Below are 16,681 nucleotides of genomic sequence, written 5' to 3' on the forward strand. Positions count from 1 at the left end.
GCATAGTGAATAAAATCAAAATTTGAAACCTTTCACAAATAATAACGTAAGGCGTAAGCTGTTATGATTTTCGGTGAATGGTTGAACACAACGGCTCCTTTGGAATTGCGCCCATCTGAAATTTACATCCATGTAGCCTATATACTTGCCTACTGTATATAATAAATTGATAAAAGTTAATTTTAACGTGAATTATGAATATAGCTTTTTTAGATTATAATTTCAGCTAAACCGGTGAAAAAAGATTACACAAAGCAAATTAGGCTATACCCAACAACGCGGTCACCGAACAAAAAACATAGCTGCATTTAATCCTTACTTCACCAAATCATATTCCTCTGATATCCATGTAAACTTGTCAACAAATATGTTTTAAAAGGGTCAAGTATGTTGGAAATATAATAACAACTCGAAAAATGTGTGAGTTTCTGCTGGGTAGACCCCATAAGCTTAAATCGCTTAAATTTATTAGTCAAAGAGCGAAGATTATTAGCGGGCGTCTCTCAAAAAAAAACAACGCTTCGATAACTCAGATCTTTAAATCGAAAAAATATTGAAAATAAGATGTTTGGTTTGCATATTCGTTTTGGTAAATCATTTCAATTATTTCCAGTGTAATAACCTCGTTATGATATTTTTCTTAAATTTTTTGAGCGCATCCACATAACAATAAATGTCTACACGCAACTAAGTAGGCTAACTTCCAACAGTTCAACTATAAATGTTTATTACAAATTACAACTATTTTTCCGTAATACTTTGCTGTCTGTAGCACCAAAACAAACAAATCTGCGATTTAAAAACGATCTCAAATTGTCTGGTGTTCATTAACGATCCAAACGGTCTTAAATAAACCGTCCAAGCGATCCAAGTGGTCTCAAAAGTGAGACAAAACGGTCCAAGAGATGAAAACGAACCTGCATACTTTGGAGACACCAATTATTATTATTAGCTTTTTGAATAGACCAACTGTAGTCTATATAGTCTATTCATAGGTGATAACCAAATAAATAATTTTTGTAATATTTAGAAGATTTACCGGAAATATTTCACGTTTCTAGTCTAACCAATTTCATCTCATTTTTTTCGGTATCTTTTTGCTGGATGCATTGAAGAGAAAATTGTTCCACTAGATGTCACAATTACGCGAAACTTAAAAGGAAACGCCCTTTCAAGTATCTGCCACGCCTCCCAGACTAGCGGCGCGAAAATCAATTCTCCTTAATGGCGAGTTACCACAAGTGGTTACGTTCTATTCATTGTGATCAGATGTTGAATAGTGATACACGATAACATTTCGTTAATCTGTTGTCAAGTAGCGTTCTTGAAAAGCTTTTGTTTTTGGATGTGTGGTATGTTTGTTGTCATGGAACAACGCTTGGTGAAGATTGTTTATCCTATTACAGTGTTTTCATGAACACCGTCCACAAATAGAGATTATTTTGGGCTTGATTATAAACTGTTCTCAGTAATGACCAAAACACGTTATTTTTTTATTTGATTGAACTTTTGAAGCAGTGAAAAAGTAGGCTATACAAGGTATTTACTAACTACAGGACACAGAAGACCTGCACAGAATGATGCATCCCCGTTTTCGCAGCTCCCCAAAACCAACAGCCGTGAGTTCGTTAAAGTTTCAACTTTATTTTCAAGTTTATCTCTTGTAGAGTGCTGTGCAAAAAGTTATGTAGGCAGAATAACATTAGTTGAAAAAAATGCTTAAAATATAATGTGTAGGAAAAGTTTAAAATTTAATGCTTAAATTAATTTTTGATTGTATGTAAAGTAATAAGCTGTATGTTGACGTAAATAAGGTAATGACTATACAAATCAGTTTAAGTTTCTCAAGGATAGCTGGCAACCACATACCCACAACAGATTAATGTTCTTGACATTTGAACTGAGCCTTAAACTTTGAGATACCTGCTGCAAATTACTCCATGGAGCACAGATCGCAATACTGTGTATCAAATACTAACCTTAATAACTGAAGTTATTTATATTGTATGTGTGTGAATTTTAGTGTGTGATTATTTTATTGTGGTATTATTTTTTGTTAAAGCTTTTTTACATTTATTGGCAGAATACCTCCTATGATGACGAAAGAATACCTGGACATCTTGATGGTTCATTGGTAAGAGATAAGTTCAACATTTTGACAAGTCCTGTATTAAACATGCAATACTGATGTATTACGGTAAGGTAGTTTGTAGTATTGTTTAAATGATGATGCTTTTTTCTAGAGTTTGTCAGACATGGAAGCTGGAACTATTGCAAAGCAAAGGCATGAACTACAGCTCCTTATTGGTGAGCTCAAGGATAGAGATCGAGAATTAAACGAGATGGTTGCTGCCCATCAAAAACAGCTGTCAGCATGGGAAAGAGATAGACAGCGTTTAGTGGACTTGGAACAAAAAAATGAAAAAATGGAATGTAAGTTTAATAATTAATTTTTTTATGCAAAGGAGCCGTTTGTTAAAGGAAGAATCTTGAAACTTCAAACCTTTTAACAAACAACAAGTGTTGTTTAAGTTTTTTTGAACTGGACAAAGTTATCAATACCATACCAAAGTGGGCTTGTTTTTCTTAAAAGTATCGCAATAATAAAAAATATTTTACTATAAGGTGAAATAAGGAAACGCAATGAGCAACTTCGCCTCTTAATTCAGAGGTTAAAAGTGTCAGAATGTCAACATAAAAATAAAGATGTTGCTATTGAAGTTGCTAAAACTAAGCTGATTGAAACACAGAAACAAATCAGTGAAACTACAGTAAAATGTCAAGATCTGCAGGTAGGTTTTGTAATGTTGAATTGAATATTAACACTAATAAATTAACCTGTAGGTAGAGATGTGCTAAAGCGACAGAGTTTTAAACTTGCGAGAATACGAATTGTATATGGATCTTCATAATTGTGCAAATACGAATCTGCTAACTGTGCTTATTGCAGTTGATCAAAATTTTTGATTAATTGATGTATGATAACAATCGAATTTTTTCGAATTGAAACTAAAACGTTTTGCTTTTGTTTTTTGAATATGTAAAATGAAATTATTGACTCAATAAGATATTTAAAACAACATATTTAATAGGTTTCGTGCAAATAACCAAAATGGTCAATATTCGCATTTGTGTTCGATTTGGCACATCCCCACTTGTAGTGGAACAATATGCTACATAAGTACATACAACAATAAGTACAATACATAGTTTTTACCATTTCACTAATTTTTGTTTAACTGTTTATGGTTACTCTATGTTTCAAAACTACATATTTTAGTCTATAATTGTTCTCAAAGACTGCAATTTTTTGGTTACCGAACATGCAGTGTATTAAAAAGTTCAATTATTGCAACAGTGGGCACAAAAAATGAGAAACATCATGTATTTTGTACCATACTTCATATTTTTATTTCTATTCTCACAGTGTACGTATATATTCTTGTTGTTACAGAGTATGAATGAAGTACTAAATTCCTCAGTGACCGAGTTATCTACCAAAATCGGAAGATTGGAAGCCAAAGAGCAAGAATTTATAACAAAGCTTCAGCTAAAGGTAATGGTGTGTTTGAATCTACTCGTATTGTAATGTTGTCTCAGGATTTTGTGTACTTGAATTATATACGGTATATGCCGTTAACTATATAACTGCAGGATGGGGATTTAGTGGATGCTGAAAGTCATATAGGTGAGCTGAAGACAAAAGTACATCGGCTAGAATCTGAACTGAAACAAAGCAAGCAAGATGGAGCAACAACTCGTGTTGGCTTGGAACAACAAAAGGCCAAATACCGGCAATGCAGGGCAGAGCTGGATAAAATGTCAGGTATGTTTCTTTATACTTTTGCTACCGTGAGGATATGAATTGAAATTTATTTTGTAATGTGAAATCACTCTGGTTACAACAGATTGACATTTAATTGCTCAACCTGCAAATTACAACCTACTACAGTACTACTATCGCCACAGTTTGTTATTTCTTAGCCATTATGAACTAGAATTCAGTGTGGTTCATTCATACTTGTTGCAGCTGAAATGGCAACGAAGACTGGTGAGATAATAACTCTTCGTCAAGAGCTGACAAAAGTTAGAGATGAGGCACAAAGAGTGAAACGAGAACTCTACTTTGCCGGTACAGGTTTCATAATGCAACTTGCAGTTGTTGGTTTTATCATAAATAATGCTGGCTATGAATTTTTGACATTGATCATGTGGACTGTGCCTACATAAGTGTGAGGCTGCATCATTGAACTCATTTAAAATTTTGTGTTGTTGAACACTACAGAAGAGCAATTAAAGCGAAAAGAGGAATTAATTGATTTGCAAAAGTCAAAGCAGGATAGGGCTGATACTGAGCTCGCACAATTAAGACAGGTACATAGTAATGGACTATCATATCTGGGTACTGAGAAGAATAAAAATATAAATGAAATATAACCATACGTCATTCACATCATAAGTTATTTACCAAAGAATTCTCTTTTTGATATGTAGCTGTACGAACGTCAACAAGAAGAACTAGGCATTGTTCAACTGAACTTGGAAACTTCACAGGAAATGCTTGCTAAGCAAGAAGAACGTTTAAATAATCTGAGGTTTGGACATCGATTTCAACTAAACGTTATTAGATTATGTTAAATATTCTTAATTATGAACCTCATTGGAACGAATCTGCATTTTACCAGAGTACACATTTGCAAATGCATGAAACACTTAACTTAGTGAGACATTATGACCTTAAACTGCTTAGCAATCAAGGATGACATTTCCAAAAAAGTATCAAGCGTATAGCAAAGTTGGACACTAAAGGTTTATTTTAGACTTGTATTTCAGCAGTTCATTAAAGTTTGGACATTTAAACCTCCTTTCACACGTCTTACTTGCATGGAATGTACTACATGATGCACTGAAAATGTATTGTGTTGGTAGTAGTAAGGTCACAGGTCACATTGTTTGAAAAATTATCTTAATTTATTTCTAATAGTAACCAGATTTTTTACTAGTGAGCAGATGGTGGAAGTGATGAAGTCAAATAGTATCGCAAGAAATTTTAGAGAGAGTTAATGATGTAAACTGCATGAAGTACAGGTATAATCTGGTCATGAAACATTATAGATAACAATTTGCAGTGCAAACCAAGCATTTCACTAGTTAATTCAGAATCATTTTCAAGGCTGTATTTTCAACAAGTTATTGTATATCAATAAAAATTCAAAACTTATTTTAGCTATCAATTTTACCTGAAAGAATGCAAAAGTAAAGCATGAGGTATACCAGTACTAGTAATATTTAGAATAATGACAGATCTATGCTTGTTGTTTCATGTTACTGATGACACGTGGTATGTTGTTTACTAAGTTTAGTCAGATGTTACTGATTGCAGTTGTGTCATTTTCAAGCTGATTTCAATCAATATACTAGATATCAAACATATTTTTTTATTTATTTAATTCATGTGTCAGGGAATTTTTTTACCGGTGAAATCATAATAGCAAATACTGAATTGCAAACATTGGATTAGATATAATCAATAAATAAATAAAACAAAATTTGTGAAATAGCCATTTGAACTTTCATATTAGATGAGATTTACTTCTATGATCAGTTTTTTTTTCATTTTACAGCAATATTGACCTGGAAGGATTTGACTGTACAAGTCAAACAACAAACGATTTATTAGAAGAAGTGAGAAGGTCAACAGAAGAAGATACTATTCTTTCACAAGTCTTAAATCATACTGAAGGAGGGTCTAAAAGCCCACAACTTCACTCTCATTTATTGGTAAGTTACAGTTATATTTTTGGTTTACCACAAGATCCATCATTCTTTGTGTACATAATCATTCTTGAGTATTTCATAGGAATTGAGGCATATATATATTTGGTTGAACACTATTAAAACATTAAAAATATTGCAGAATTAAATGTGGATTTTCCCAAAACCTATGATTGTTTACTAAAACTTATGTGATAGTTGAGGCTGTTCATTTTGTTCAGCCTGAATTTGATTTGCCAGTTGTGCAACGCTTTCACTCAGTCTTTTGCTTTGCATAAGCAAATCGACTAATTTCGTTGTAATGCGTTTGTTATGTCTTCTTGTTTCATCGTGCTGATCTATCATGATATCTCTGGTTTCCTACAATTTACAAAAATAACATAGTTACAACCAGGGTTTTTTTTTAAGGTTTGGTTTGGGTGACCGCTAAATAGTTTTAAGAGACCGCAAGTGTTTCATTTAAATACCAAAAAATAGCCATATTTGCTTAAACGAATTATTTATTAGGCTACTGAACTAAATTTTGGGAAGCCGCTGGAGAAATTTGGGGGACCGTTTCGGTCCCCCAAAACACCTTAAAAAAAACACTGGTTACAACTATTGCTGCTATCTCCTGTTGTTTTTTTGGGAAATAAAGGGTTTGTTTATATACTGTAATTCACCTTTTCTGCGAGTAATGAACGAGCAATGTTATCACTTCTTGTGTTATCATCTTCAAACAAAAATCGAATGAGCCAGTTTTTCTTGATGTATTTGTTGGGGTAGATCTTATATTTGTAAATACTTAGATGACGGCGAAGCATTTCTGGCAAAAGGAATTCTACATCTAGAGCCAGTTTTATCTAAAAAGTCATTTTATTTATGTCACTAGGAATGTTTATGATCACGTAATTGTGTTATTGCTAAGTTCAAAAGTAAAAAAATGTCATGTAACTGAAATAGGTTATTGCAATAGTCTGCAAGTTAAAGGTACGTTACTCACTTGCATTGCCATTTTCTGTCTTGCTGCATGTTGTTGAACAAGCTTGATATCATCCACAGCCAAACCCACTAACAGGTTCATAATTATAATGGGTAGTACAATGAGGAATAAAACAAACACTATGTAGGTTATCTCTGGGTAGTACACTAGAGCGTTGGAGTACTAGAAAAAGGACAATATTTATTGTATCATGCACATGGGGTTGTATTCAGTTACTGATTACAAATCCAAATTGAAAAGCGCAATTTTCAACCAAACGTAGGTTCTCAACACATACACAATTTGTAGCAGTGGTATTGCAGAAAGGATCATCAGTAAAAAAGATATCACCATAATCTAGTTCTCCTATCATCATCACTGTTACTTTGATGAGAGACTGCCACCAAGTTTGAAAAATGTCCTATGGGATTAATTGGTCTTTTTAATTGTCCTTAAAAAAATCTAAACATGCAAAATGCTAAAGCGTTATCTAAAAATTGGCCCAGAAACTTTCAGCTGTCTCTTATTAGATAAACTCATTAGTTTACCTGGTTTTGAAGTAACATGTAAAAGAAGATTGAAAATCCCAATATGTACACCAAAAAAGACACAAAAAATTTAGAAAACGTCTTCAAGATATCCACAACCATGATCACATAAATTCCCAATGAGGGCAGTTTTCGTAAAAATAGTGCAAGATTGATCCAACATGTTAATAAGCACACTGCTCCAAGCTGCCACTGCCAAACCTAAATTACACTTAAATCTGAATTTTTTGATGCTCATCTTACTAATTTAACACCATTGTTTTCCCACTTGCTTGACTCCAGTCACTTGTGATGTTTCGTCCCAGTTTATTACAACAACAATGGCTAGTCCATAGGCTGTAACTTCAATGTAGTTGTCAAATTCTCTAAAGTAGGCAAGTTTGCTTTGCAGTAATTGAAATACCTATAGATAATAAAGCCCAAAATTATTAGAAAGGTCATTATTCATGAAGATATCATTTTTTTGTTTGTTAATTCATTAAATTAAACTGAAACTAAACATTAAGCTAAACCGCAGTTTTGTGTAGATTGTTTTACCTCTTTTATTAGGCTAATTCCAGCCAATAGAACAGTTAGTATCATGAAAATTGTTTGAAAAGTGTTTTTGTAGGATCCATATTGACAGCATTCACAATTACTGTCTTTCCAAATTTGGTCATTGTTTTGCTTGACAATGAAACATGCATCTACACCAGTGCCATTGATCTAAACATAACACAATCAACAAAATAATTATTGTTAAATATCAATCTGTTACAAAGCTTATTGTGAGAAACCAGAGGATTTCAAATAAAACTAATCAATTTTTCTCACCATGACTGCATATGGTGGTGGTAAAGATAAAAGGTAGAATGTGATGCTTAGCAAAAAAACAGCGTATATAGATAGTAATGTGTAGTAAATTGTGCGTCCGTATCTTTTCCACTTATAGTGCAGGAGGACATTGACAAGAGGATGAGAGAGCAGTGGTGTGTTTTTATTTTCAGCCTGAAACCAAAAAAAGAAACATGGCAAATCCATATAGTGTCAAAGTAGTGAAAGCCATTTGTATGAAATGAGAACAACTTAGGAAGGATGTTTGTCTTGCAGGTAACGTAACTAAGATTTGTGTGGAATGATTACCAAGATCAACAAGCATACAGAAAGCTTATCAAGGCACATCAGTCACAACATATACAATTTTTTATCTGCCAACATTAAGTGCCCAAGCAATGTTATGTCCTCTGTAATGCTTAAGCTAAAATCGTCATCATATAAGTAAACATTGGCTATTTTTCTGTTACATAACATAGCGTTTTACCATGATTGCCAATGGGTGAGCATCTCTTAAAATTTTATTGTCATCACAATAAGGCTTTGTCATGTCAGTTACAAGCTGGTTTCCTTCGAAGCATGGTGGATTAGCAGCCATTAACGCTGCTTCCCCCTCCATATAATATTCCCAGCATGTGCTTGTATAGACATCATCCAAAAATTCAAAATCAAATTCCACCTATCGGTAAATGCAATTTATAAATCTATTGCTTTATTATACGTCTCAGTATCTTCATCTAGCAGTGGCAAGCTACTAACATTATAATCTTCATCTTCTGGCCCCAAGTTAGGACTAATGGTTGTGCAGCGATTGAATACTACTTCTGCTATATCTGGCATAGTTTTGATCAAGTGTCGAAGAGGGGTTGAAATTTCTCCAGTTTCCGTTGTTTTACATTTTGCTGATCTTAATGCTGCTTTCCATTTCGGGCTTTCAAGAATTAATTTTGCGCAGTTCTGCGGAACATATGTTACATACGTATATCTGGTAGTTTTTAAAATATAATAATTTCCTTACCTTATGTCCATGTTTTATGGCTAATTCAAGCGGCCGATTTCCATCATTGTCAGGCAAACTGACAAAAGCTCCAAATTTTAGTAGTAGCTGCACCATGTTGCTGCTTCCATTAATGCAAGCTAAATGTAATGGTGATGTCTGCAAATTAGACTAGTACATTCATCAGGCATACTAACATCTTGCACCATACAACCTTGCTACCTGTCAGTTTTCACATCTAATTTTAAAACCATGATTTTTAGTTTATTTAAAAATTTTCTTCTAATGACTCTGAAAAACAGTTTCACTTTTTACTACATTCTTACTGAATCACTTTCACTGAAATCGAATTTTGCTCCAGCTTGGATCAAAACTTTTGCTGTCCTTGAAAAGTCATTGACTGCACAAGTGCATAATGCGTTGTGTTTGTCACAGTTTCTGGGGAAAAAATGAAATTAAAGAGTAGAAGAAAAGTTAAAGAACAATTAGGTTATAGCAAAGTTTATTTCAAAATTAGCTGTCAGCGATACATACAAAACCAGATTATAAGAATAGATGTACATTATAGAATGAATTGTTGGTTATATACACAAATTTGTTGATACTATTATGAAGCGAATACAAATTACATCAGTGGTTCTCAAACTTTTAAAAAATTTATGCCCTAATTGTTTGTTAATTTGCAATCCATTATAAAATAGAAGGTAAGCAAATATACTTTGCACCTCTGCCATTTATCAAATCAATGAATTTTCCTTCAATTAAGTTGTTCGCTGAAGGCAGATCGCTTACAATGAGTCCAAACGAGATGTTGATAAAGGACAATAATTTTCACAGAAAATAACGACATATTTCGTAACCAAAAATAGAAACGTGGTGTTTTATCACTCATGAAATGATTCAAAACAGTAGCGCACAAGCAAATCAAGCATGCTTTTTTAGCATGATGATTCTGACATCACAGACGAAAATTATTTAATATAGTCACGAGTTAAGTGTCAGCTAAAAAACCAAATGCTTTTCTTTACCGTTCTCTCGAAGACTGCTACACAAACCCTTAGGGGACCCCGTCATACCCCTGTCATAGATATGTTGCAATTTAATATTTTGGTCGACAAAACATTTTGCCAATATCTGTACCTTTCTTCCAAATTCGCTCTGTGCTTTATAAGGCACTTCACGGCAGACACATCTCCAGCAATACATGCTGCAATAAGTGGTGTGTTTCCGTCTTCATCTTTTGTATGAATTGAGCTGGGGTTTTTCTTTAGAAGAATGTTCAGAATCTAGATCAAAGAAATATGTGTGCATCAGAAAATCAACTGTTTTTCACCGTCGTTTGTACTCCAAACTTTGAATACAAAGTCTAATTGTTCCAAGTGCATTTATTGTGTAATGATAAAATATACACACTTCGTCGTGCCCGTTGGTAGCAGCCAGGTGAATAGCACATCGTCCCTTCTCATTTTTTATTTTTGTATTGCATTTTGGATGTTGTAGGACCACTTGAATTGTTTTTGGGCAACCATGCATTGCAGATAGGTGTAGTGGTGTATTACCGTCATGGTCAGCTTTGTTTATTAATTCTCCTTCACCATCATTAGCTAGTATATGCTGAAATTTGATTAAATTTTTTATGGTTGCTTGTATTAGGTTAAATAGCATGATTACAGGCAAATAAATCTTTAATTAATTTATTAAACAATCAATAAATTTATTTGACCTGAAGAACCTTTTCCCTGTTTGCTATTACAGCCAAGTGGAGACAGGTTTTATCTTCAATATCTGTCACCAGTAGGTTACAATTTGTTTTCAAAAGGTATGTTAAGGTATTAAGGTTTCCATAATAAGCTGCTAAGAGCAATGGTGTTCGTTGATCCGAGTCAATCTCTTCTAAGGATGCTCCACTGAAAGTACAGTAATACAGGATAATTTTTTTCAGTTTCCCATTTTTTGTGATTAAAAATATAAAACTTTTTTCGTTTTATAATGATACGCCATTTCACTTGTTTGACTTTACCGTTCAACAAGGTATTTAACAATTTCATGATGGTCATATTTTGCTGCTGCATGTACTGCAGTTCTTCGGATATTGTTAGTAAAATGGACGCTCATCTGAGATTCTATCAATTTCTTTATAATCCTTAGGCTTCCCGAAGTGGCAGCAAGATGTAGAGCAGTATCTCCATATTTATTATATTGCTTGATCAATGTTGCATTGCCTGAATTAGCAGATAGTAGAACGGATGGTTAATTCTTTTGTTCAGTAGCAATTATGTTCAGTGCCAAAGTATATTACCATGTTGAAGTAGTGCACCAACTACAACAGAGCAAGACTTTTGCGCTGCGGTATGCAGGGCCGTGTTGCCTTGATTGTCAGTGATTTCAATTATATTTTCAAGGGCACAACCACCTTGTGTTTTCTCTGTGTACTCAATTATGTAATTACATAATGGTATATTTCCTGCGAACAAAAATATACATTTTCAGTCCATTACCAAATGAACTCACAGTTGATTTCAGCTAGTTCTAAGTTATACACACTTTGGACGGCAATTATAGGGCAGTACTATATTTATTGAACTCAAAAAAATACTTCAGTCACAAGTATTACCTTCTGCCACTGCGCAGTGTAGAGGTGTTTCACCATGCCTATTTTGTAGTCGTAAATCTGCTCCTAATTTTATGAGGATTTCTGCAGTCTCATTAGCATGATGAATTGCACAGTGATGCAGTGGTGACATGTTATTAACGTCTAAGCAATTTAACAAAGATGGGATGGCATTGGTTTTCTTCATTATAGCTTTTAATATTTCCTGCAACATAAAAGCAAGTTTGAAAAGTTATTCTGGGAAACTACAATTTCAAAGAACTTTACAGAGTGAACGGTGAACAAACCATTTACTGGTTTTTGTAGAGTTAATTTCGAAGGAGTTATTCAAACAAAGCAACCAGGAAAACTGTGAATAGAATTGCCACAATAATGCAGATGTAAAGGTATTTTCTAAAATAACACAGTAGTGAAGGAAACAACATTATCAACACTTAACAGAGAAATAGCTTGACAAAGTAACCCACTAAAAGTAAAGCATCTACTAAGTTATGAGTTGTACGATATAAGAGAAAGATCAAATTACCTTGGCACATGCGGGTTTGTTACGTTTTCGATTGTCATACCCCAACAACTTCACTGCTGCTATTGGATTATTTTTTTTACATGCCCAGTGCAAAGGAGTCATTTTGTTTGAATCCTTCATCTTTTAGACAATTAAAAGTATTTAAAACTGGATTTATATAAAAGTAATGTAATTGAAACTTTTGCTCGAAAGGGTAAAATTCATACTTACAAGTTCAATCTTTTTTCCTGTGTGCCATTCAATAAGCTTGCTCAAACAATCTTGTTCATTTAGAGCTTTGTTTAACATTTTCTCTAACCCATCCCCTGCTCCCTAATTTAAAAGATTTTTAAGTAAGTTAAATACATATGAAAAATTATTTGCTGGTGGTGAGAAATTAATTAAATTGGTTTGAAGATTATTAGTTGAAGTATGTATAAAGTGAAAAGTTGATGTATGTTTGTGTGTTATGAAACCTCCAAAATGTTTTTGTTTTGTAATAATTTATTTCCTTGGGCTGCAAAATGAAATGCAGTTGCTCCATCGTTGGTTTGAGCACACAGATCCAGTTGACTGTCATCCAATGCCTCATCCATCATCAGTGAAAATGCTGGTTAATTTTTTAAGTACAGTATTTGTAGTGCAGTTTATTTGAACTCATATTTCTACGAACACAATTTAATTGTAACACCCATTATTGCATGATCTAAGTCAGTGGTTCCCAAACTATGGTTTGTGTATGTGCATTAGGGTTATGACTTAAAAAAAAATTTTAAATTTTGTGTGTCCTGTAGTTACAAATGATGAACTTTTATGTCCTGATTTGAAAACTCACAAAAGTTAAGACTGTTTAAACAAAAATCTCCCGCACCAAATTTTTCCAGTTTTCAATGTAATATATATATATATATATATCGACTAATTTGAATTTGCCTGACATAATTTTAATTGCGAAGATTTTGAAATTTTTTTTTTGGTAAATTGTGTGAGCAGTTATAAGAGATGACAACAATGCAAAGCTAAAATTAAAATAAATTATGAAAGAGGAGAATAATTTCTGTTTACACTTTGATGGAAAAAAGATTGGCAAACATGAATATCAGGTAGTATGCTAGAAAAGTCCATCAAGATAAATCAAACTGGGTGTTCTAAAATTCGAAAGTGGAACAGCTTGAGATATTTTCAGCAGCCTAGAAAACCTACTAGATGAATATGATGCATGGAAAAATTTGAAAATGATCATATGTGACACAACATCTGTTAATACTGGACGGCTGAATGGCGTTGTTGTGAAACTGCAAAATGCAAGGATCAGCAAGGGTTTTGATAAACCGCAGTATATTGGTTGCCAACATCATATTCTTGATAGAGTCTTAAAGCATGCATTATAGTTCTTCAATCCAACGTCTTCAACAAAACCAACTCTCAACTACAAATTTGTAGATGATGTGGTGAAACACTACGAAAACTTGCAGCAATCCTACAAGCCAGAAATTGAGATGGAAATGGTTGAAAACCCAGGATGGAGGGATGATTTTAAGTTTCTCTTTGAGTTGTGCAGAGCATTCCGCTTCTTCAAAGAAAATGGTAGATTTCCACTATTCAAATGGCATAAATTTCCATCTCTACACAATGCTAGATGGAATTCAAGAGCCATTTATGCTATGATTGCCTACTTCCTCATCCCTAGATGGAGATTAACTCTGGAGATATCATGCTCATTCATTGCAAATGCGTGGCAGGAAGCCTCGTTTTCTAACAAAAGGTTTAAAGATGGAATATACCAAAGATTATTTGATGCTATCTTTGAGCTCGAATGTCCTGCAGCCTTAAAGTGCCTTAAAACCCATTGGAATTTGGATAAGTCCGTTGTAGATGACCCACGGCCACGCACTAACATAATTGCAGAAAGGGGAGTCAAATTGATGGAAGAACTTTACCAGAAGTGCAAAAAGGACAAATATTTGAACATTAAATTTGTAGCAAAAATGAAGTTTTGAATTGTAATTTTTTTTTTACATTTGGACCAATGTCAAAAATTAAAGTCAGTTTGTGCGGGATATTTTTTACGATTTGAACGAAATAATTATAATTTTCTAAATTTATACCAAAATGTTCATTGATTCCTGCTACAGGCAAAAAAAAAATTTCCTAGTCATAACCCTAATGTGCATCCCTAGTGGTATATGAAAGTCTTCCAGGTGGTTCGCAAGTATTCCAAGCAACTTATTTAGACTTACTAAAAATCAATCAAAATAATAATTAGTGAATGAATGTAAATGATTTTTAAGTCAGCGCTTTAGTCAGTTTGCTATAAGGTAGTACTGTAGTATTACAACGTTAAAAGTGTTAAACAATGACTAACGAAATGTCAGAATAAAACAAAAAAATTATTTTTAAAGCTTATTATATTACGACAGCTTTACTATATTTTGTTTAATATTTGCTAGTATTTTGTAACCTGCCCAAATAAACGTATAGCCTGGCTTGCAGAAAGTATGACTTCATAGTTATACAACTTGGAGAAGAATGCAAGTATTGTGTGGTTTGCATCCATCTCACTTGTGTTTTTGTTTATTTTTTTAATTAGGTGTTTTTTAAACTCGGGCTGGTATCACTTAATTTATTAGAGAGTTTTCTAAACATAGGGGACACAAGATGACTGTTTGAAAAAAATGGTACACAGGTAGAAAAAGTTTGGGAGCCACTGGTCTAAGTACTTTAACATGTTATGGAATCAAACAATGATAGTTAAGAATAGCTGGGTATACAACTGCAAAGTTTAAAGTTGACTTGAGCATACCTGTGCGAACACTAAGCTTGGAGTATTTGTATAATGCTTCACAAATTTCAGTATAGTTTTTCATTGTGGCATAATGTAAGGCTGTCCATCCTTTTTGATCTTTTGCATTTAGTTTTTGAAATAAATATTTATATTGAAGATTTGGAAGTGGCAGTGTATCAACTTCTTTATGGATTTCTTTTAACATTGCTTCTACATACTCCAAATCACCCTCTCTTACAGCCTGAAATAATGAATTCCATTTAAACAGATTTGCTATTTAGTCTAGAAGTAGCACCAAAGTTGTAACAGTAATTGTTACAACCTTAAAATATACCGGTTGATAATTTGATATACTTCTGGGAACAAAGAAGTTTATATCATTTTTGTTTTAGTTAAAAGTTATTCGAGTATGTATAAAGGTATTCAAGTATGTATTTAAACAAATCTTCCGATCATGCGAGGTTTTAGCATAAAACATTACATTGATTTCAGCATTACGTGATTAAAACCAGCACGTTTTTATTTCAAAATAATTTTTTCACATTAGCAATTCAGCTATATTGAGAAACTAATAATATGTCACCTTGTGTAAGGATTTATGTGGGGTGTGTCGGTGCGTTGATCTTTTTTGTGGAAAAACTTCATAATTTTGCCAAGTTGTTGATTTCACACTTTCTTGAAAGTTCCACTTCTGTAGTTCTACATCCATTTCTTGGTGCCTTCATATACCTGTTAATCCAATATGGCTAGCGCAGAGTAAAGCTCGCATAATTGTTGCAAACTACTGTGAATTAATTATTCATTGTAGCTTCAGCAGTTTCATGTAACATTAATGTGGCCCGATTTTAGTCCAACAACATTTGAATGCAATTCAATGACAAGTTAGTATCTCATGCATTGATAAACTTTAACCTATCCTTGCAACAGTAGCGTCTTATCAATTGAACACTGTTCAGTTAAGATTTTTGTTTGCTAATAGCATTATTTTAAAGCAAACAAGCTTTGTTTACTGAGCTCAATCCAACTATGCTAATAAGGAATTTTTTTTGTCTGATGTAGTTATTTAATGTAATAATTTAATTGACAATTTATGCTTTGGACAGCAACGTAAGCAAATTATGATACACAACAATTAATACCTTTGTTTTAACAAAATTTCATCAGACTTCTTCAATTTCACCTACAAGCAAGCTTCAGAGACTATTGTCGGAATCTCGTGAAATGGTACAGAGCTTAGAAAGAACTGCTCATTCTCCCCCCCTCAAATCCTACCATCCCAGCTCCACCCGGCACACATTTTGAATTTAAAATGATCAAATGTTTTTACTTAACTAGTTTTAGTAAAATATTTCAGAATTTACAGAATGTTTGTTGCACTTGGTTGTTTTGTTTGTATCTTGCAGTGTTCTGCCTCACTTGCCTGGCTTACCTCTCACTACAACCTTCATCATTGCATAACAAAAACGTAGCTACATTACTGTGATAATACAATTTCTTTGAAATGTCCAAATGAAAATATTCAAAAGAACTATTCCATTGCTTTTATGGCTAGGTGCTTGCCATGTGTAGTGATTTTACAGATAATAATAAAATTGATTTATAACAAAGGTTCCCAGGTGACTGGATTTGTTTACCGTTCTAAAGCATGTGTATTTTAGGTTGATGGATTAGCTATTCTATTTGAGC

At 33.3% G+C, this 16,681-nt stretch overlaps 2 protein-coding genes across 5 annotated transcripts; one reads left to right on the forward strand and one right to left on the reverse strand.

Annotated features, from left to right (window-relative positions):
* The first annotated feature begins 1,239 nt into the window (after positions 1–1,239).
* Positions 1,240–16,600, forward strand: LOC143448399 (coiled-coil domain-containing protein 62-like). 3 transcript variants are annotated; one of them, XM_076948126.1, is made up of 11 exons: positions 1,240–1,619; positions 2,084–2,134; positions 2,244–2,433; positions 2,626–2,792; positions 3,455–3,556; positions 3,655–3,826; positions 4,031–4,132; positions 4,286–4,374; positions 4,495–4,595; positions 5,004–5,088; positions 5,625–5,761. In XM_076948126.1, exons 1-10 carry the CDS (start codon positions 1,578–1,580, stop codon positions 5,062–5,064), a joined length of 1,077 nt encoding a protein of 358 aa, XP_076804241.1. In that variant the 5' UTR covers positions 1,240–1,577; the 3' UTR covers positions 5,065–5,088; positions 5,625–5,761. The 3 variants fall into 3 exon arrangements, with proteins under 3 accessions (XP_076804241.1, XP_076804242.1, XP_076804240.1); XM_076948127.1 differs by lacking the exon at positions 5,625–5,761 and adding an exon at positions 5,228–5,245; XM_076948125.1 differs by lacking the exon at positions 5,004–5,088 and adding an exon at positions 16,160–16,600 and having other exon boundaries at positions 1,243–1,619; positions 5,625–5,781.
* On the reverse strand, positions 5,781–16,272 carry LOC143448397 (uncharacterized). 2 transcript variants are annotated; one of them, XM_076948123.1, is made up of 24 exons: positions 16,135–16,272; positions 15,579–15,724; positions 15,014–15,236; positions 12,687–12,820; positions 12,442–12,543; positions 12,232–12,351; positions 11,709–11,910; positions 11,394–11,558; positions 11,115–11,316; positions 10,818–11,001; positions 10,508–10,708; positions 10,235–10,380; positions 9,421–9,532; positions 9,116–9,253; positions 8,857–9,054; positions 8,585–8,776; positions 8,098–8,271; positions 7,822–7,989; positions 7,553–7,687; positions 7,285–7,485; positions 7,035–7,157; positions 6,758–6,919; positions 6,438–6,617; positions 5,781–6,135 (listed from the first exon to the last, which is right to left on the reverse strand). In XM_076948123.1, the coding sequence occupies exons 2-24, from the start codon at positions 15,702–15,704 to the stop codon at positions 5,956–5,958; spliced, it is 3,768 nt and encodes a 1,255-aa protein (XP_076804238.1). In that variant the 5' UTR covers positions 15,705–15,724; positions 16,135–16,272; the 3' UTR covers positions 5,781–5,955. The 2 variants fall into 2 exon arrangements, with proteins under 2 accessions (XP_076804238.1, XP_076804239.1); XM_076948124.1 differs by lacking the exon at positions 5,781–6,135 and having other exon boundaries at positions 6,466–6,580; positions 15,579–16,165.
* Positions 16,601–16,681: the final 81 nt, after the last annotated feature.

The sequence above is a fragment of the Clavelina lepadiformis genome, chromosome 3, assembly GCF_947623445.1.
Source record: "Clavelina lepadiformis chromosome 3, kaClaLepa1.1, whole genome shotgun sequence".
Lineage (NCBI taxonomy): Eukaryota > Metazoa > Chordata > Ascidiacea > Aplousobranchia > Clavelinidae > Clavelina > Clavelina lepadiformis.